Genomic DNA, 21,095 nt, shown 5'->3' on the forward strand with positions numbered 1-21,095 from the left:
GCCGGTAGGACCGGCGGGCCTGTACGATGGCAAGGTAGCGATCTCCACTAATACAAGCCAGGAGCAGCATGCCACTGTACAGGTTCACACTGTAGATGCCACGCAACAGCTTGCAAGACAAGTTCCCCATGGACCACCCGTGGTGCTCGCTGTAGATTATCAAAGGCAAGGCCACCACAAACAGGATGTCAGCGATGGCCACGTTCAGTAAGTACACGTCAGTCATGGACTTGGTTCGCTTGTAGAGAGCGTACGTCACAATTACGAGGGCGTTGCCAATGAAACCAGCTAAACAAATGATGGGTTGAACAAAAAACTGGAGGAAGTTCTCCATTTCCTGTCTGCGCTCGATTGGACACATTCCCTCGTATGTATAGTCGGTGATGTTGTAGTCTCTACTGCTGTTTTCATAATCCTCCATTTTCTTCCTTTGAGACCTTTGTAAAGACAGTAAGAAAAACTCTAAATTAATTGGTAAATTTATTCATTTTCTCACAGAGTTCACTTGTCAAGGTGAAGCTGCCTGAATTAAATTAACAAACCCTTGAACTACGAATTTTTTCCTCTGAAAAATAGGATTAGGGATGTAGACTATTTTTTAGTACTAATAAACACCCAATATGCGAATAATAGTTATGCTAATAAGCAACTAGTTAATAGTGAGAACTGGTCCCTATACTAAAGTGTTACTGCTTGTTTAAATAAAGAAGAGATTTGTTCTTAATTTTGACCAAGAAAGCATAGGCAGAAGTTTGTCAACGTTTTGCCACAGCCATATAATATTCTGTACAAACCTGAGAGTGTGAATTATAAAACAGATTAGGGTTAATCCAACAATTCATTCCACACCAAGAAAAAGCTCTCAGTAAAAATGTTGCTTTGTAATTTTCACCTTTGCAGAAAGAGAAAATCTGCAGAAAATCAAGACATCCAACGCATTCAACAAAAATGTACTGACCATTAGTCCTAAAGAGGATGTTGGTTTAGAAAAGTGTAGCATTTATCAACAAAATGACTTCTTTCCACGCATTCTTAAGTTTTATTACAATCATCAAGTGTTAAAAACCAGGCACTTGATAACGTCATGTCTAATAGAGGTTCAAGAAAATACATCCTATTGTAAAATACACAAAAAGAACTTACCTTAATTAAAAGAACACTTACCATAAATCCATTTACATTTACATAAATCATTTACAAATCAACTAAGCATCTTTGTAAGGTTTTCATGTCACAGTTGTTGTATAAAAGCAGTCTTAATGAAATAAGAACACATATGGTGTGTCCGCTTCATGCACGCACACACACAATAAAAACCGATGATACTGAAGCATATAAATATTTCCAGTTTTATAGTTTTATGTATTCACTAGTTAGTGGCATAGAGAAGAATCATGTAAATTAATTTATTGTTATGAAAAACATCATGCTATCTATCTATGTATCATTTTATATAGCAACAAACTTTAGTCTTTCTCTCAGTGGGCAAATATCAGCTTTTATACTGCGTCTCAGTTAAATGCAGATCCTGTGCACTAAAGCCTTCAAACTTCCATTGATTCAAATTAGTTGGTCACAACACCAAGACTAACATAAACAATTTATCTCCTGTTCAGGTAATTACATAAATACATATTAAAACAAATAGGCACAAATAGGACTTATGTTTCAGTGCAAAAATGTAACATGTAACTTTGAAAAAAGAAGTGACTTACCAGTATCTACACAAACAAGTCTAATGGAAAGCAGTGAGAGGTTTCTGTTCCTTCTGGTTTCTGATGAGGAAAGACAACTTGGGCAGGGCACAGCTGCCTAATAAGAATGACAATTATCAGACCTGAGCGAAAGGCGGCACTTCACTGCTGTTTAAAGAGCACTGCGTAGGAACATGTACCTGTAGGTGTGAGTGTGAGACCATCAAAGCTGTCTGACACACATGTAGAGTTTTAGAACGGATAATGTTTTCATCTAAAAGGTTGGTGCTATGCCTCAAACAGAAATACCCAACAAACATTCACTTTTAGCACTTTATTGATGATTGAAGATGAATTTCACTGTGATTTCTGTAACACGGTCACTGACATTAAAACCGTTACATAACTCAATGATTTGAGTATTATTTTAAAGAGAAGTCACAATTGACAATCCTTTCATTTCTTTTTAAATGGTAATAAAAAACAGGAACAGTCAGACTGTAATGAATTATTTATTGTGAACTAAATCCATAAATACATGAAGTATAAAATAAGAAACTGACAGATGTCAAGCAACGTCTTCCATGTAGTCGGCACCCAAACTTATCTGCGAGACGCTCACATCCTGAGTGGTTTCATCCAGCTAGAAAAAAAACAAAAAAACAAGAGCGAGATAAAGCAAATAAAATGATGAGAATTAGAGTCAATAAGATCTAAAATCACAGTCAAGGTTAAAGCAAAGGATATTATTTTTGTTATACTATTCCCCGGCTTCACAGACAAGGCTTAAGCCTAGTCCCAGACTAAAATGTAAGTTTGTGTGGTTTCAGTGGAAAGATACATGCATCGATTGATCTTAGAATATATATGTCAGCGCCCTTGTTTTGTCTCGTTTTTTTTCTAAGGCATGTTTACAAAAATGACTTAAATGTCCTAACTGAAATATGGCCTAATCCTGGTTTAACCTAAACCCTGTCTGTGAAACCAGGCTGTTGAGTTCTTATGTCACTTCCTCTCATTGCCTAATCGGGCCCCTTTAAGTACCCATATTTGCAATTAACAAAACATGCCACTCTCACTTCTTCCCTTTTACACAATGCATTCTTATCCGTGAGGCCACTCGGTTGACATTTGTCCCTCATCACGAATTGTGAAAAATGGGGCCATAATGAACTGACATTAAGAATAACCGCATCAATGTTGCATTCATACTGGATTATAAATGTCAATCATTCCTTTACAAGCATAATAATGGAACAGTTCATCTGAAAATGATCAAGACCCACAGTCATTTAAACTCTTGTTTAATAGCAGCACTAATAATGGCATGTTTTTTTAGGATGGAGAAAACAATACCTTATCGCTTATGTCAGGTCCTTCTATTGACACCTCAATCTCTTCATTGATGCTCACTTCACTCTTAGAGTTTTCAGAACGATGACTGAAGAGAAATTATAGATGACAAAACTTCATCAGGATTCAGAATGAGAAAAATTACAACTTATGGGCATGTTCTTTACCTGTTGAAGTCATCATCATAGTCATGATCTTCATCTGCAAAGCATAATGTGATAGTGAGTACAATTTTTTGATTTGATGGTTAAAAAAACATATTGAACCTCTTATTGAACATATTGGTTCCTACCCAGCAAAGGGGATGCAGTTTTCTCATTTGGAGCGGGAAACTCTTTTACACCCTTATCATTAGAACTAGACGTACCTACGACAGTAATTACAGAGAAAAGATATTAAATTAGTGTCAAAATCAGTCAGGAAAATCTTTAGGCACCTCATAAGTTGATTCAATTTCGATCCAGAGAGTCACAACCTCCCTCTGATGATTCATAATGTTTTCAGATTTTTTTTTAGAAACCTTTGATGGGTTAAATTATTGGTAAGATTGCGCATAAATGGCATACTAAAATATGTCAACTCAAAAAAAAAAAAAAAAACACCACATATAACAGCATCAGAAGCAGCTCTCATTCTGTGTAATGGGAACGGTTCAGAATGGCCTAATTCATGTGCAAATGCTTTTATTCCCTTTAAAGTTCACATCTGAATATAGTTTTATTATGTTGTTCATGTTAGATGCTTTGTAAAATAAATGCATTGTAAAAATACATCTCATTCAGCCTTTTTAATTCTCTGAAGACAGAGTTTTGTATGCTCAGTGGATCTTTTGTGATATACATATGTCGCTTCAATTAACCTGTCATTTGCAGTTCATGTAAAATTGACTTCACAAATGGGGTTGCTACCGTTTTTGTCAGATGAATGATCTTTCTGGCTGCTTTCAGGAGATCCTCCTGCACTCTGTAGCTGCGTGTCTGCCGTGAATGATTTTCCTAAACTGCTGCCCAAGCCTTCTCTCCTGGAAAACAGACCATATGAGACTCTTTGTGAAGTGAGCTGACAGCCATATAATGAGAAGTGAAAGAAGAGAGAAGTTCTGGCAGGAGACAGACATGAAATGGCCCAGCTCACCTAGGTTCAGAGTCAGAGAGCATGTCCTCTCCATCTCCCTCTTTATCGCTGCCAATGGCAGACAGGCTGAGGCCAGACAGAACAAGAGTATGTTCATCCACGCATACATATACACATAACACCAAAAAGAAGGCATTGAGAGAGAGAAAAAACAAACAAACATGGAAAACATGCAGAGCAAATGCAGAGAAGGAAAGAAAGGAGAAGGGCAAAGGTAAAAAAAAAAAAAACTAAAAAACAAACACACACACACAGTTGCAGTACTCCTGTACTTTCGGATTTTCCTTTTGACAATATCAGGGAATGGTGTTAAGGTTTAGACGTTATGGTATAATAATGGCCACGTTCACACAGACAATATTTGATAACTATATTTATTAAAAGTTGTGAATCAAATTGTTGCGTTCATACAGGGATATCACTAGATCTTGGCTGGGCAATTAAAAGACAAGCATAAGCGATATAAGCAGCCATTTGATGGCAATTATATGTTTATGATAATGATTTTTTTTTTTTTTATTACAGTATCTAGCAATTCTACCATTGATAGCTAAAAAAAAAATTAGGATAATAAAAAATCCTTATTTCATAATTAAAATTCCATATATACATACTGTATAAATATAAGCACTGGATGGCATTTATATATAGTGATACCCCTGGTTCATTTGAAATTTTTCATTTTTCATTTTTCAAATGAGTGGATCAAATATTGTCTGTATGAACGAAGCCAAGCTCACACTTGTAATGAAAGCGACAAAAGAAAATATGAAAAATTGCTAAGTTTATAAAATAAAAAAAAGGATCACATATAACAAGACATTGTTTAATCAGTTTTATTTAAATGTTGTTGTGATAATTTAAGGGAGCCAATTAATTATCTTGTTTATAGCCAAAGTGTGTGCGTGTGAAAACAACAATATTCAACTCTGTAATACTGGACTGACCACAGTATTCTGCTGCTGTATGAACATGAGCAGCCCCAACTGGAGTAAACAGCCTGATTTTACACCCATGGGTTAAGATGGATGCAGTGGGCTTGAATGGCAGTGTGATCACTCCATGCGCACTCACTCATTGAGGCTAGTGCCCCTCCTCATTTGGGATAAGGATCGCCCTGACAGGCTTCCTTCCCTCTGCCAGTGCGGACTTCTCACAGGGGAGGGAAACACATACAGAGCACAGACACAGTTACAGAAAGAGGGAAAGAGAGTGGCAGGAACAAAAAGCAAAAAAGGGGCATGGTGCAACAAACAACAAAGCTCCAATATCTACCTGTTATCTGTCATAGTCCAAATCATTCACAAAGAAAACAGGTAGTACTTACTGTTTCTGCCCTGAATATGGCTTATCTGCCAAAGATAAACCACTGTTTTCACGTGCAGCATTAAGAGACAACAGTAAAAAGGAGAAGATACAGGTCAGAACTTCTCTGTATTTTAACTAAGAGCAGAATTGTGAATTAAGGATTGGTGCCGGTCATATTTAAACAGTAAAAACTGAACTACAGTTATGAGCTTCAAACACATGAAGAACCCCGATCTATGCTTCTGAAATTACAGTCAAAGGTGCCAGCGGTTTAGATCATTTCGTTTTTATTTGCTCTTTTAGTCTCAGTAGAACATGTGGGCACCGAAAAAGTCATTGTTCAAAGCTCTGAATGGAACTCTGCTCCCACTATGAGTGCCAAACTAGGACTTTGATAAATGACATTTTACACTGACATTTCTGTTTTCATTTTTTATATGTAGCATTTACAAATTGCTTTGCATTATCCTTTTGCTAATTGATTTTCGTTCTGCCATTAAAAATAAATGAATAAATAATGAATAAATTAAATTGTTTTGTAGTGTGTTTTGTAGTAATTTTAAGTAGTGATTTGTATATTTACACTACTTTTCAATTAGACTATTACTTTTTTTTTTTATTAATTCATTAATTTTATTTTTAAGTGGCATGCCTATATATCAACAGTTTGTCACTTGTGTCAAAAAAAAAGACTTCCTGTTATTTTGTCAGTGTGACCGGTCCACAAGAGAAGCCATAACTGATGATTTGTCCTAGAGCTGTAATCGGGCCTTAAAAGTTAGGCCCGACAGGACCCGAGCATGACAGGTTTGGGCCCGAGCCTGACAAGTACATTTTGATTGACAGCTTTTTTTAAAGCCCGAACCCGTTTAAAGCCCGACATTATTCAAATGTGCGCACACACACAGCTCTTTTTCCTTTTGTCAAGAATGAGTCATTTATACATGTTTTAGCATAATTTATTCATAACTAACGTAGACTATAGGCCACTTGGAAGTTGGAATAAAGAAATAAAATAAGTCCTCTGTAACATCTCAGCACAGGCTCATTTAGCCTAGAAATAGACCAACGCACCAATAAAAATGAGTTTTTTTTAAACAAATTAAATTAAGATAAATTTTAAGTTAAGATTGGTATTTGGCAATAACGAAATTTAGATAAAGGCTCCGGCGGATTTGCTTCGCCACTAGCAGCTGACATTTAATAAAAGAATAATGCCAACATGAGCCTGATGATGTGTCATTATTCACTCATTATTCTATTTATAAACACGGTCAAAACTTTTTCAAACCTCAGACTTTGCTTTAGTTGCTGGTGCAACCAAAACTTAATTATGAGGCGCTGTGTAGGATTTAAATCAAACTTCGCTTATCAATACATACATAAAACACGTGCATATTCACTTATAAATTACTCACATATAGATGCATACTACTGGATGTTCAAAAATACATGTATAAAATACACGTGAACACTAATATGAAATCGATACCAATACATATAATGTTAGCAATGTATGCATACACACTTTACACACACACACATATATGTATTCATATGTGGATGTGCGTGAATTTTCAGTGTAAACTGAAGGCATTTCAGTGTAAAAAAGGAAGTCGTTTAAGCGTGAATGGAAGTAACCTCATTTGCAATCATGGACAGAGATCGGTCTCATTCCTAATAGTTTGCTCAATCATAAAAAAATAAAAAAGTTTTAATAAAGCGAAAGCTGAATGTTTTTTAATACACACATGAACTGGAATATAAAGATTCTTAATCTCTCTATTTTTTTTATTTACATTTTTTTATCCTCAAAATGATACATTTAGTAGATAAAATGTACTACATAGTTATAAAAAGGTTGTAAAACGTCTTTATACACTTTGATTTTGTCTTTAATCATATTGCATTGTGGTGCACGTTGAGATGAATTATCCATGGACCATGCTATCACCAGAATATCATGATCTTTTTTACTAAACTCTTTATCCATGAAACATGATTTATAAGGTTGTGCTTGATTTGATTACCTTTTTGTTTTGAAATTTGCATATGATGTTTAACTATTACACTGATAAAGATCCACCATCACCTGCATCAGATAAAAAACCCAAAAGTTAATTCTGAGAATGTTTACCCATGTTTGTGTGCAATAGCGGCTCATATTTAACAGGCAGAAGTGCAAGTATCAAACTCTGCTGATTTGTAACATATACATTAATTACAAACAAACAACTTCTCCACATGAACTGTAGGCTCTCGTGCACTTCCATGCGACACCTTTTTTTAAGGAGAAAAAAACTGAAATAGTTGTTACTGCATACGAGTCTTTATATATAGTTCTTTATACTCAATGACACCAAATATCTCAGACACTGAACTTTCAGAACACCGGCGAGTTAATGGACCATAATATCACACTCGCCAGCAGCAGTAAGGTAACTGGCCGTTTCATCTAGAAAAAGGTGAGGATTTCACAATTTCAAGTTATATATGAGCCACTATTGCACACATACATGGGTAAATATTCTCAGAATTAACTTTTGTTTTTTTTATCTGATGCAGGTGATGGTGGATGGTGGATCTTTATCAGTGTAATAGTTAAACATCATATGCAAAAAAACAAACAAAAAAAACTATTTGATACAAATATTGTATTATTAACCAGTTTTGAAGTTTTACTACATTCTGTTCCTGAAATCCACACTTTTGAAATCAAGATGATCAAAGGTAATCAAATCAAGCACAACCTTATAGGTCATGTTTCGTGGATAAAGGGTTTAGTAAAAAAGATCATGATATTCTGGTGATAGCATGGTCCGTGGATAATTCATCTCAAAGTGCATCACAATGCAGTATATGATTAAAGACAAAAACAAAATGTATAAAGATATTTTACAACCTTTTTTTAACTATATAGTACATTTTATCTACTAAATGTATAATTTTGGGGCAAAAAATGTAAAATGACAAAACAGAGAGATTAAGAATCTTTATATTCCAGTTCATGTGCATATTAAAAGCTTTCGCTTTTTTAAAACTTTTTTTTTTTTTTTTTTAATGATTGAGAAAACGATTAGGAATGAGACAGATCTCTGTCCATGATTGCAAATGCGGTTACTTCCGTTCACACTTAAGCGACTTCCTTTTACACTAAATTGCTTTCCGTTTACACTGTAAATTCACGCACATCCACATATGAAATCACTTATATATGTGTGTGTGTACACAAATAATGCATGTTTTTCTCATCTGAACTGTATACGTTAGTAAATGTTTTTTTTTTGTTGTATGCGCGAGTGTTTTATGGATGTGTATGCGTGGATCAAGTTTATATGTATCTGCAAGTGTCTGTAGGTGTACAGTATGTATGATTTCATATTAGTGTTCACGTGTATTTTATACATGTATTTTTGAACATCCAGTAGTATGCATGCAAATGAGAGTAATTTATATGTGTATATGCACGTGTTTTATGTATGTATTGAGAAGCGAAGTTTGATTTACATCCTACATGGCACCTCATACGTAATCGCCAGAGGTAAGCCTCCGTTACACCTACTCTGCATCCATTTTCACATCTTTCTCACGCTAATCAAAACACTTCACATGACCGTTCGTTTACCTCTCAAACCGGAGCGCAAACCGGAGCTCGACCCGAGCCCGCGTAAGATTATATAAATTAAGCCCGAACCAGTGTAAATTGTCCTAGTAAAGGTATCCTTACCAGCCATAGGTCTTTTGAGGTTTAGGAAGAGGATCATCAAAGAACGAGTCTCCTTCATCCTCATCCTCCATTCCAAACTCCAGTGCTCTCCTCAGCGGGGTGGGAAGGTGTTTTCCTTCACCTAACCCTTCCTCTGACCCTTCAGACACTTGAACAGACCCTCTGTTCTTCTGAGACCCCAGTGTTTCACCAGGTCTTCTGTCTCCTGCCTACGGGAAAGTCGCAATATTATCCACATGCGCTAATAACATCACAAGGCCACAAGCGCCAGATTTGCAATCAACATGAACAATAAGCATTATCGCCTCATGTAAAGTTACTTCCTGTACGATTCAGTTTGGAACCAACAGCTGCCCATTGTAGTGTTATGTGTACAAAAGTGAGGTTCCATAATGAGCAAGAAGATAAAAAAAAAAAAAAAAAAAATCAAAGAAAAATGTGTTCCCTTTGACCAAGTGCTTTAAAACATGACATTCTCAAGTAAAATTCAGGGAATTCCTAAGAGAGCAGATGGTATTCAAAAGTAAAGAACATCTCACATAACTTACAAGAAAAGTAGGTTGTTAAAAAGCCCATTATGAAACTGGCCCACTGACAAATGCTGTGTCATTCAACCCACTCACAAATCGATCAATTATTTTCTATAGGTCAATTTTCAAAAGAAAGGTTCTACTTGAGATGAAATGTTTCACAATTAGTGTACATATCCAAAGGCAAGAGGTTAGACAACACATGCTGAATTTGGTTAATTAATAGGTGTTAGTGAGTGTTAATTCATTTATTATCTCAATAGTATTTGGGTGATTAGTGAAAGCTTTGTCAGTCTCTTTACTCTAAATCTTTTGCAAAGACTGATCTAATTTGTATTGTGTATTAGCTTAAATCTGCTCTGCAACAGCCAGTTTACTATATCAAGTGCTAAGATGGCTCCAATTCAACCATGGGCTATGTTTAGCACCGTTATACATAAGCTATTTGGATCCTGAATACGAAGCAGTAATTTTGTCTTGGGACATGAACTTCCACTTGCACATGTGATAACAGTAAAAGGAAGGAGCACATATCATCATTTTTTGATGACTACCTAACAACAGCCAAATGTGTGTAGACCCCACCCATTTAGGAATCATTTGTGAGACCTAAAGGAAGCCACATGGTTGAGCTGATCAAAAGCTCCTGTATCAGAGCCGACGCACGTGTGCTTTACCTTTGGGTCAGCCTTTTCTTCCTGCGCTGAATTGTGCTTAACAAATCCTTTATACCTGGGTATCTGAGCACCAGAATACAGCCATCAGCTTCCCTTTTACAACAATGTCATGCTACCCTCACTGAATTGTACATGATATGGAACAAAAGTAAACAAAATAAAAACATATGCAAAACAAAAAGGAGGAACTGCTGTAGGAATACAAACACAAAAAGAACAGCTACTGCATGCTATAAAAATGCATGCAAAATTTAATCTGACACATGGAGAAACTTTCAAAAATCTAAATATCTATAACTTGATTGTATGTTTGAATTTCCCAATGGTATAGTGTAGAGAACATCAATAATTAATAAAATGTAATTTAATGGAATTTGTAGAGGCAAAGGAAGATGGAATTGATTTAAGAATTATTTGATTGATTTGTTCATTTAGGGCCATAATAAAACAATCAAGTTCTTAATGTACATAAGAATCTTCATCTAAAATAATCATTTGGTTGCATTAAAATTCTGAAAAATTAAAAAAAAAGTATATGTTTGAAATTCCCAAATGGTATGGTATGTGGAATAAATGTCAAATAATTAATTTAGAAGAAACTATATATTATATATATATATATAGTTTTTGACAAAATTTTTAAGGGCAGAGGTATGTGCATAATATATGATGTGTGACACTACATTCTTGCCTACACTGGGAAAATCCCTTTCTCCTTTGTGAGTCAAACTTCAATGACTGCATGAACTTACTACTGTGCATCACCCGCCATCTAAGATATAACCCATGATAAAAGATATGCTGATAAAAATCAAACACAGCTACATAATACTACACCACGCATCTCCGATTCATAAAACCAGCGATGTTCTGGGGTTCAACTTAAGGAGCTGGATTAAATGAAAGTAGAACGGAAGGAAACAGTACATGCAATAAACATTTTTTTAATAACGTTGCAGATTTTCCACATGAACACGCTAACAAAAGCCAGCTGTGGCTTCGTGGTTTGTTATTTTTTTTTACATATACAGGTAGGTGAAAGACAGAATATTTCACATGACAAAAAGTAACTCAATTGATACACAAAGAATATCACAGATTATAAACTTGACAGAAGGTGAGAGGAAAGTGTGTGAGAAAAAGATAAGCAGAGATAGAGAAACAAACAAACAAAGACAGGAAGTCACTTTACCTTGCTGGCGGAAGACAGAAAGATTCTATCATCAGTAGTTTTACTCGAGGAGTAAAGTACATCGCTACTCTCACTGGTAACCTATAAACGATATTACAGGCCTCATTACAGAAATCACAATAAAAGGAGTGCTAAAAGAAATCAGAATGTGTTTAAGGTTGCTCACCACACTTCGACACTGTATGAAAAAGCATTTGTACATTCCCAGGAAGTCCTGAAAGTCTACAGCTAGGTAAAGTTAAGGAAGAAAGAAGTGGAAGACAAAAGTCCATTAGCAACTATTGCAGTTTATTTGTCAGTGAATGACAAGTATTCCATACACATGAAATCTGCATTCCTCAAAATAATGAAAACACTAAAACAAGATCGAAAATACTTACTATTGCTTGTTTCCTTGCCTTTGGCTCTAAATTCCTCAGTGACGTAACTGTCCAGCATATTTCTTTTATTTGCAGATACAAAAAATAAAACCATTAGTCAGCTAATAAATAACATTAGTCATATTATAAAATTATGTGGTCATTCATAGTAACTACAACCAAAATGGCTAAAACTACTGTGCATTAAGTGCAATCAATTGATCTGTTAATGATATCTGATATGATTATCTGATAATAATGATCTTTTCTTAAGAAACAATTATTCTGAAATATACCCTTTTCCCAAGTCATTAGAAAGGCCATGCCCACAATGCCAATAACCTCAACCAGACATGATTATAGAAGAGCAAACCAACAATGTGGGAAGATGTAAACACTTTCAGTCATTACAAAAATGAGGGTTTCAGTACCAGTAAATTCAGACATTTCCTAGAGTTTGTGTCATTCAGAGTCCACAATGCTGAAACAAACCTGCTGAACTGCGGGAAAAGATGAGCAAAAATGCCAATAACTGCATCTCTGTTGATCTCGCCACTTCTGTTCTGTAAAATCAAATCAAAAGCTTTCTACATTACTCCAAGGTTTTCATATTTATATAATAATTTAACTATTAATTACCTAATTATTAGTGTATAATAATTATAATGACTACTTATGACCAAAGTAGTATTACAATTAATACTAAAAAAGAATAACTAAAAAGTAATGAACAGTCATTTCAAAATAATCAATTATATATTATATGGTAAATTGAATGAATTATTAATTAATAATAAAAATAAAAATAAAAAGTTACCTTGTCATGACTGTCAAATTTCTTGCGGGCCTCAGCAATTTGACGGGGCAACAATTCCTAAAAACCATTCACAAACATTACTACAATAATTGCAGGTTACACTAAGAAGAAAATCAATATATAACTCCTATATTAGTTTAAATTCTTTGATTATATTTGATAGATAAAATTAATATACAATTGTATTTTTTTTATACAAATGTGTTATATTCATCACATGCTTGGGACAGTCACATTGCGCACTTACAAACAAGACAGGATGTCACAATTAACAATTCTGCAACTACAGCATTTGAAGTTTTGTCTGACATGACAGTAGTCATGCAGTGCTATGGGCTAGATTAAACAAATGCACGTAAGGTGCCCACAAAACAGGACAAAAACTCTAGAACTAGGACAAGCTTGTTTTGCACAAGTATCTTAACAGGAAATCCTTTTTTGCAGCAGCACTTTCAAGATGTTCATTTACATCATCCTTCCCTTGTGTGACCTGAATAATTTGCCTGGGGTTTGTGATGTGTGGGTAAACTGGTGATACGAATCAAACCCGAGATGTGCTCTCTAACCACAAGTGAAATAAGCGGGTTAGAACTATTACTAGTCTGTGACTGGATCTCTTCCTGAGAGTGCATCAACCCCACCTGTACTTACTGTACGTGTGGGTGCAAAAACAGGTTACAGAAAAAATCTAGTCCGATTACATGGACACAGCAATGGTAAAGTACCTTGGGAATAGTTCTCTCAGTCAACCGTTGATCTCCCTGACAAATGAAAGACAGGAGAGAGAGAGAGAGAGAGAGAGAGAGAGAGAGAGAGAGAAAGTCATGCTATCTGAAAGACATGAATTCATCTGATTGGCTGAAATGCAGAGCATCACAAATCACCTCTGTGAAAATGGAGGTCTTGTCCTTATGCCGGCCCCTCTTCACCAACTCTAGAAGAAGAGGGGTGTTTTTATTCACCTCCGATTCCGATATGCCAAGCTCTTTAGACAGAGTTTCACGACTGTCAATCCCATTGAGCTGAATAACACATAGTAGGGTACGTTAGTTCAGATGAAAGAGATATGAGGTCACAGAGGACATAGCATAGCACATTCAAATCAAATCAATAAAAAAAAAAAAAAAAAAAATTACATGAATTTCTGAATGACAGCTTCAAACTGTGTATCACTTACAGCGTTGTATATTATATAACACTGACATACCGTACTAATTTCAGGTTGAAACACTGCTAGGGTGAAGTCTAAATTGAATACTTGCAGGAAGTCAATGATAAGACCCGCAACCGAGCGACCTACAAGAACAGAAAGACATGCTAAAAAAACATAATTTTCCAAAGCACACATTTAGAAATGTAAGCAAAACATCAGATTAAAAATAAATTCATTTCACAGAAAATCATGTAGTGTATTAACAGTACAATATTTTTTAGCTTTAGTATAAACTAAAAGATTGTTTAGCTTTAGTCTATGATTCCATCCAGTCTTATTATATTTTTTATATATTAATATTTAACATGTTTGATATTTTGAGCTGATTTTAGAACACATCTTGTCATTTCTTGTGCGTCTCCTAGAAAAGAGATGCATGTGGCCGCATGAGTTTACTGTGTTCAGAACATCCTGAAAGTCTAAGTGTGTGATTTTCTGTCAGTAAGTGTATGATATCCGTTTGGTTTTTTTTTTCTGTAACCATTTACAAAGTTGTCAACTGTATTATTACTAGTGTACTGTCCAGCTGTGTATTACAACCGGTTACAACCCAAATCATATCACATCAAAACAAGACAGAAAAAACTAATAAAGACTTTTTATTTTATTTTATAGAATTCCTACTTACCATCCTTTGTGTTGAGGGATTTTTTCAGGTTTTCATTAACAAGAGGGGTTTTATTCTATTCAAAAAGAGTTGACATCTATATGAAACACTGAATTTTGCTCAAGTAAAATAATGTTCATGCAAAAACAAAACAAAACAAAAGCCTTCAAACTATTTATGATTACCTCAACTTTGTCCTGCTCTTCTAAGGCAAGAAAAACAGCTGCACGTAGCTCTGCCTGCAAAAATCGAGAGACCTATCATCACTTCATATGTCCTTTATTCAGACATATTTATATCAGTACAGCATCAAACAGACTCGATAAGGATCAGAACAGCTCAAAGCTCAGTTGTATGACTGAAGCTGCAGTTAGTAAAGAAACACTTTTGTGTAGATATACATTATAACTGCAGTTATGAAAGATACAGCTCATTAAAGGCATCATATTACAGTTTAAACCAGATTACTTGTTGTCTGATCATTTTAGATGACTTCCTCAATCCCTGTGAGCCTAACACTTTACCAAAATAAAATGAAACAAGTCTTTGGAGCCTTGTTGGTTAATTATAAAAACATATTTTTATTAATATTAATACAGCCAAAATAAAAAAATTACACTATAGGCCTAATTTTTAGTAGCTGAGGGTTATATAAGAGAGCAGTGTCATCACTCAATGTTGTCACACCAGTGGCTGTTGTCCATTTGTTGCCCATAACAACTTTAGCATCACTATGCTATGCTAACAAACACTGCGCTTAAAAAAACTAAACAAATATGTCCCGTATGAGACAGGAATTATTCCAGCCACATAAAGACTTAAAACGTGTTTCGAAACAGGAAGGAAAAATACCTTAATTTTATTCAAAACACCGCTGTTTTCCAAGTTTTGGATCAGTAGATCTCTGAGTTCCGTGTCCTCCTCTGTCGCAGACATCTTCAGTTTGTGTCATGTGACTAGTTATAAGTTGGAAACCTGCGCACCCTGGCGGCTATCAACTGCATTGCATGTTATGGACCTATGCTTGGGCTTCTATGATCCGGCAAGAGTTGGTGGTTCAGGATCTGTCTGCTCTGATTCGGCAGTTATTCCCTTTTGGCATTAGGACGTATGGGATCCTGACAGATAATAGACCTGGAGCTCGCCTTAGCTCATGAATATTAAAAAGGTCATTGTCAAGATGCTTGATGATTGTCATGCGGGGTCTCTAATTCATTATTCATGAGTTAAATTCACGAGTTATCCCTTCAATGTATTTATAATTTACTTAAGAGTAGAAATAAGTGTAACTATAGTTTTCATTGCTTGTGTCAAGCGTTTTCAGTGACTACCTCAATTTTTCCATGACAAAAAGTCAGCAATTTTGATTTAAAAAGAGTTCTGAAAAAGCACATTTCAAAAGCATAAAATACAAAATATGTCTTCGTATTTTACATGGCCAAAATTATATTTTTTTTACTAAGTAGACTTAGTAACTTGCTGGGTCATTCGTGTAGTATGTAGGCTACTACAGTACCCTGTACTCTCTAAAAAGAATATGCCATTGTTGTAATGTTTTTATACATAAATAATGATTTCTTTTAATAAAGTTTATACCAGACTATCAATGACTATTAATTATAGCTAGAAAATATACACAATTGCAAGACAATTAACAAGATATCTAACCGGTTTAATATCTTCATGAGGGCAAAAGGCCTGTTTTGTCATTAAAGGGGGGTGAAATGCTCATTTTCACTCAATATCCTGTTAATCTTGAGTACCTATAGAGTAGAACTGCATCCTTCATAACTCCAAAAAGTCTTTGGTTTTATTGAATTCATAAGAGAAAGATAGTCTGTACCGATTTTTCCCGGAAAAACACGACCGACTGGAGGCGTGACGTGTGGGCGGAGCTAAAGAATCATGAGCGCCAGTAGGCTTTTGCGTTGAGAGCGTTTGGAAGCTGAGGAAAAAAAACAACCAAAACAAACCATGCTTAACAGTCTTTTTTTTAAAGCTGTACATATGGAAAGTGCAGTTTGATGACAACATTGCATGTTGTTTACTTGATGTGCTTACACGCCGATAGCTAAGTTAACAACACAGAGATATTTGAAGCAGTTTTACTCACCGCCTGCGGTTCCAACACACGATCGTGACCCTTTTTCGTTGGGACTGCATTATCCTTAAGAAATAAACGATGTGCAAATCCAGCGTCAAACTGGGCCTTGTTTGTAAAACAAGCATCTTTGAAATGCAGGGAACAAACACAAACACTTGCACAACTCTGTTGATGCTCTATAAAAATAAACTCCATCCACTGGTCCCTTAATGCTGTTTCTCTTTTGGTAATCTGTGCAGGGTTGTCTTGCCCTGGCAACCAAAAACACACTTCTTTTGTGACATTTCGCGACGCTCTCGCTCTGATTAATAAATGTGTCTGCTCTCAGTGCTCTGCTATACGGGAGCGCGCGCTCTTCTGGCAGAAGTGCCCTTAGGACCCATATAAGGAAATTCCGCTCCATCTAACGTCACACAGAGCCATACTCGAAAAAAAACTTTCCGAAACTTGTGACAAACCGGAAGGAGTATTTTTGGAACAGAAATACTCCTTCAAACGTACAACTTAATTTTTGAAACTTTGTCCATGTTTAGCATGGGAATCCAACTCTTTAACAGTGTAAAAAACTCAGTATGCATGAAATAGGATTTCACCCCCCCCCCCCCTTTAAGGGCTATTTAAAAGTATTTGAGTATTCTGACAAAATAAACACATTTCCAAGCAACTTAAAAACCTTTAGTATTTCTCTTTTTTTCAGTGTAACATATATCTCTGCAGGGTACTGGACTGTAATTACAAATTTTTCCATCTCTGATGACTTTGACACATGATCAGTCACATGAACACCCTTGACCAAAGATGATAGCCTCCAGGTCACGTACTTTACATGCAACTGCCACAAAGATGAATACATATTCATTTTTTACTCCAGGTATCATAGACCTCCTTGATGCAAACCAATATAACATCATTCAAAAATGTCATTACGAACATATATGTTAAATAAAAGGGACATGTAATGTGGCAACACAATTTTTATTGAGTAAGAGATGTCAACACCAGCATGATAAAAATTGTACAAATTTCACAATTTCAAAATGAAATATCACTGCAACGTATGATCTTAAACACTTAGAGCAAAAAAAAAGAAAGAAAAAAAAGTATCATACCAACAGAAATCATGCCATGTGGTTGAAAAATCAAATAAAAGAGAAAAAGATAGCTAGATAGCTAAAGAGCTGGATAGAGGAAGAGAGCAAGAGACATTAAGAAAGCTATGCTTCTTTCTTCATTTTTTTAATAGAAAAATCCTGGTTTAAAATGGTTAATTAAAATACATTTGAAATGGAAACTTGTAACCTGATGATTTCACAATTATTAATAAGAAAAGTATTCTGCATTCAAGCATGTGACACCATAGATAGAGTTTTCTATTTAAATAGTCACAGATAACCCGTGAAGTAGATAGTACAATATGTGCCAACTGAAAATGAGCAGCGGAATTGTGCTTAAAATCCCTTTTCCTGTCAAATCAGTTATGATAGTGGATGAGAGGATATTGTATTTTGCTATCAGTGTTGTAAAAGCGTTACTACTCTTGGAAATAAGCTGCATACATACACAAAGCTTTCGGAGAGAGAAATGTGCTGTGGTTGGGAAAGAGATGTCTGGATATTACAGAACGATAAATAAGAGTGACTAGCACCATTCGTATGAGCTCTTGGAAAACATAATGCTAGCCGTAATAAAAATACAAAATCATAGATTCAAGAAACAAAGCCCCATCTAGAACATCAGCAACAACCAGAGTCATTTCACACTAAAAACCACTGGCTGTTTGGACTCATGCTTGATAAATACAACCCACCACTGAAAATCAGACCTATTTGTGACTTTGCTTGATGCTTTGAATGGGCTTTGACTAAATGAAGATGAACAGGGGGTTCCCAGACTATAGCTGTACATGTCTTTAAGATATTATGGAGTAATATGAACTGGTCATGTCAGTAATCAACTCTCTATATGCCCGAAACTGCCCATAACACTACTGTGATCTAGACCCGTTTCACGCCATTTCATCGCTTAATTATCAAAAATGCTTCAATTCCCATAATTCTTAGAGCTTAAAGTGCCACTGATTTTTCAGAAACGTAAAATAAATAAATAAATAAATAATGAAGGCAAGCTGACCTCTCTTAATGCTGTATATAACTGATTGGAGTTCACTAATTGTAATATGATGAGTTTGCATTGCTGATATAGTCATATTTGTTGTGCACTCATGACCAGATGAATCTCTAAATGATTGTTTCGACAAAATCTGCAAGACGAGTGCTCCATTACTATGACACAATGACGTATGAATGGTGACATTAACCCTGTATATCCAGCACAACAATAAACATTCACACACAGATTTACTTTCTTCAAATGAAAAAAATAAAAAATAACCTTCCCACAATTCAAACATCTGGGCACCTCCTTGGTCTCATGAAACAAATAAAAACACCAAAACATGGAAACAAAGGTGTCCCTGTGCAAAATCGAACATGAGAAATGTGAAATCATAATGCATTCATCCATTTGGACTGGATCACCCATGTTTAAACCCTAAAACATGACTGTATTAAAAGATTTATATAAAACTTAATACTTTACATTTAGTAAAAAGATTCATCCGCTTTCTACTATGGTAAGAATAAGAAATTGCATATACCCAAACTTTTGCATCCCATATCTAAATAAATGATTGATTCGTTATCATATATTGCTGATATTCTGTCATACTACCACTAACATTTTACGATCATTAAATTAATAATGTTGGATTGTCTTCTTGAAATTTTCTGTAGTTGTTGGCCTCAACCAGCCGGGTGTTACATTTAGAAAATGGACTATCTGAAAAGCTATGAAATATTTCTTGGGTTTTACACCAGTGAGTTTCCGTGTCATGATGTTTGCATTCACAATTTTTTTCAAATTTTCCATCTATTTTGGGAATTACAACAAGGAAAAAAAAGAAGAAAACAACAACAACTAAACAAGCAAAAATAAAAAAAACAATACACATACTGCATTAGAGTGCCCACATTGACCACTATAAATATGATTTCGGAACCAAAAGACAATGTTTCTCAATATTTTTACAAAATGTACTGAAAATCGAACCACAAAATGAACCACTGTACATCCATTGAACAGCCTGCACAGCACATAGTTCCCATTACTTCCATAAAGAGAAGCTCAGATCAAAGCTGATTGCCCTTACATTCCCTCAGTGTATGCCCTCTGCACCTCTTTAGATTTAAAATAATGGATGGTTTTTGTTTACAATTAATAAATACATATACACTAAAATGTGCATACATTAGCAGCTATAAACAGTACATCACATTATGTCAGGTCATATGAAAAATGTACAAAACATGAATGTTCCTCAAAACATTTGCCATTGGTAGTCGTCATCTTAAAGCAAGGCAACAAATAAGTTACGTACTTTTTGTCAAAAGCATAACAGAATCATAAATAATACAATAAATTACAGCAGCAAAAAAAATAAAATAAAAATCATACTAGTTAATCATACTTTTTACATGATGGGTCTCTTTTGTTTCTTAACGCTCTGATCACATGACCCAATTACTCGGCCAATAACAGCCAGTCGCAAAGCTACACTTGGATGCCTTGAACTGCTTGCTTTATGTTCTCCAAAAGGGCCTTGTTCTCCGGACTCTGGTACTGGTCCTGGTGAGTGTACATATCTGTCAAAGTGCTCACATATGTGTCAAAGTTTTGCTCGTTCATCGGCTCCTGTGGAACAGATTGGGATCATTGGAGGTCGAAAAACAAACCAAGCAAAATATGTTCAATAAACAGACAATCAAGGCTTAAGACAGAAAGGAAAGGGATATATTTAGGGAGGAATTAACCCACAAAGATGCCTTTAAAGCTAAAAATATGCTAGGGTTTTAGAGAAAATACGTCTGAAATGCAGGGCTTGACCAATCACATTAAAATGGTAACTAAATCAAGCATAATAGTACTACACTGTCTATATTTTTTTTTTCTGATGGATAACAAAAATGAATGCACATACACTATGTATGCATGCATTGGTGTGAGTTTCATGCTCATGAGTATGTAGGTAATACTGGCATTCACAAGTGATATCCAACAGATCGCCATGAATAGCAGACAGATATCGATGAGCATCACTGTGCCTGATAAAATAATGTATTTTACGATAATAACATTAAAAAAATAAATATGGCTCATATTGCAACCCCAGCTTTCTTATTCTTATCGCTATTCCCTGAAGTGGATTATGTCAATATGTGTGGCACTGATACACTATATGGACCTACGTGAAACATACACATCGTACTGTGTGTTACAAAAGGGGGAGGACTTAGGGAGAGGAAAATGATAGTGAGGAGAAGG

The 21,095-nt window shown here is 35.3% G+C and overlaps 3 protein-coding genes across 13 annotated transcripts in view; all 3 read right to left on the bottom strand.

Annotated features, from left to right (window-relative positions):
• Positions 1-1,982, bottom strand: part of LOC113062798 (C-C chemokine receptor type 6-like) — a 3,503-nt gene extending 1,521 nt beyond the window's left edge. Inside the window, exons 1-3 of the mRNA XM_026232787.1 lie at positions 1,895-1,982; positions 1,716-1,812; positions 1-437 (exon numbers count right to left, since the gene is read on the bottom strand). The exon at positions 1-437 is cut by the window's left edge and continues 1,521 nt beyond it. Coding sequence (XP_026088572.1) covers positions 1-421 — 421 coding nt within the window. The 5' untranslated portion in view covers positions 422-437; positions 1,716-1,812; positions 1,895-1,982. The remainder of the gene's footprint in view (positions 438-1,715; positions 1,813-1,894) is intronic.
• A 208-nt stretch (positions 1,983-2,190) lies between these two features.
• cep43 (centrosomal protein 43) lies at positions 2,191-15,669 on the bottom strand. 7 transcript variants are annotated; one of them, XM_026232780.1, is made up of 21 exons: positions 15,464-15,669; positions 14,797-14,850; positions 14,633-14,687; positions 13,999-14,087; positions 13,676-13,813; positions 13,517-13,552; positions 12,792-12,848; positions 12,467-12,537; positions 11,996-12,057; positions 11,782-11,843; positions 11,616-11,696; positions 10,424-10,486; positions 9,217-9,425; positions 5,509-5,550; positions 5,256-5,330; positions 4,182-4,247; positions 3,956-4,068; positions 3,340-3,414; positions 3,215-3,248; positions 3,051-3,135; positions 2,191-2,337 (listed from the first exon to the last, which is right to left on the bottom strand). In XM_026232780.1, exons 1-21 carry the CDS (start codon positions 15,545-15,547, stop codon positions 2,263-2,265), a joined length of 1,626 nt encoding a protein of 541 aa, XP_026088565.1. In that variant the 5' UTR covers positions 15,548-15,669; the 3' UTR covers positions 2,191-2,262. The 7 variants fall into 7 exon arrangements, with proteins under 7 accessions (XP_026088565.1, XP_026088566.1, XP_026088568.1 ...); XM_026232781.1 differs by lacking the exon at positions 5,509-5,550 and having other exon boundaries at positions 15,464-15,667; XM_026232783.1 differs by lacking the exon at positions 5,256-5,330 and having other exon boundaries at positions 15,464-15,666.
• A 1,990-nt stretch (positions 15,670-17,659) lies between these two features.
• The window catches only part of LOC113062800 (myelin transcription factor 1-like protein), a 51,609-nt gene continuing 48,173 nt past the window's right edge, over positions 17,660-21,095 (bottom strand). For all 5 annotated transcript variants that reach the window (XM_026232793.1, XM_026232791.1, XM_026232788.1 and 2 more), the window contains one exon: positions 17,660-20,465. In XM_026232793.1, coding sequence (XP_026088578.1) covers positions 20,325-20,465 — 141 coding nt within the window. In that variant the 3' untranslated portion in view covers positions 17,660-20,324. The remainder of the gene's footprint in view (positions 20,466-21,095) is intronic.

The sequence above is a fragment of the Carassius auratus genome, chromosome 45, assembly GCF_003368295.1.
Source record: "Carassius auratus strain Wakin chromosome 45, ASM336829v1, whole genome shotgun sequence".
Taxonomy (NCBI): Eukaryota; Metazoa; Chordata; class Actinopteri; order Cypriniformes; family Cyprinidae; genus Carassius; species Carassius auratus.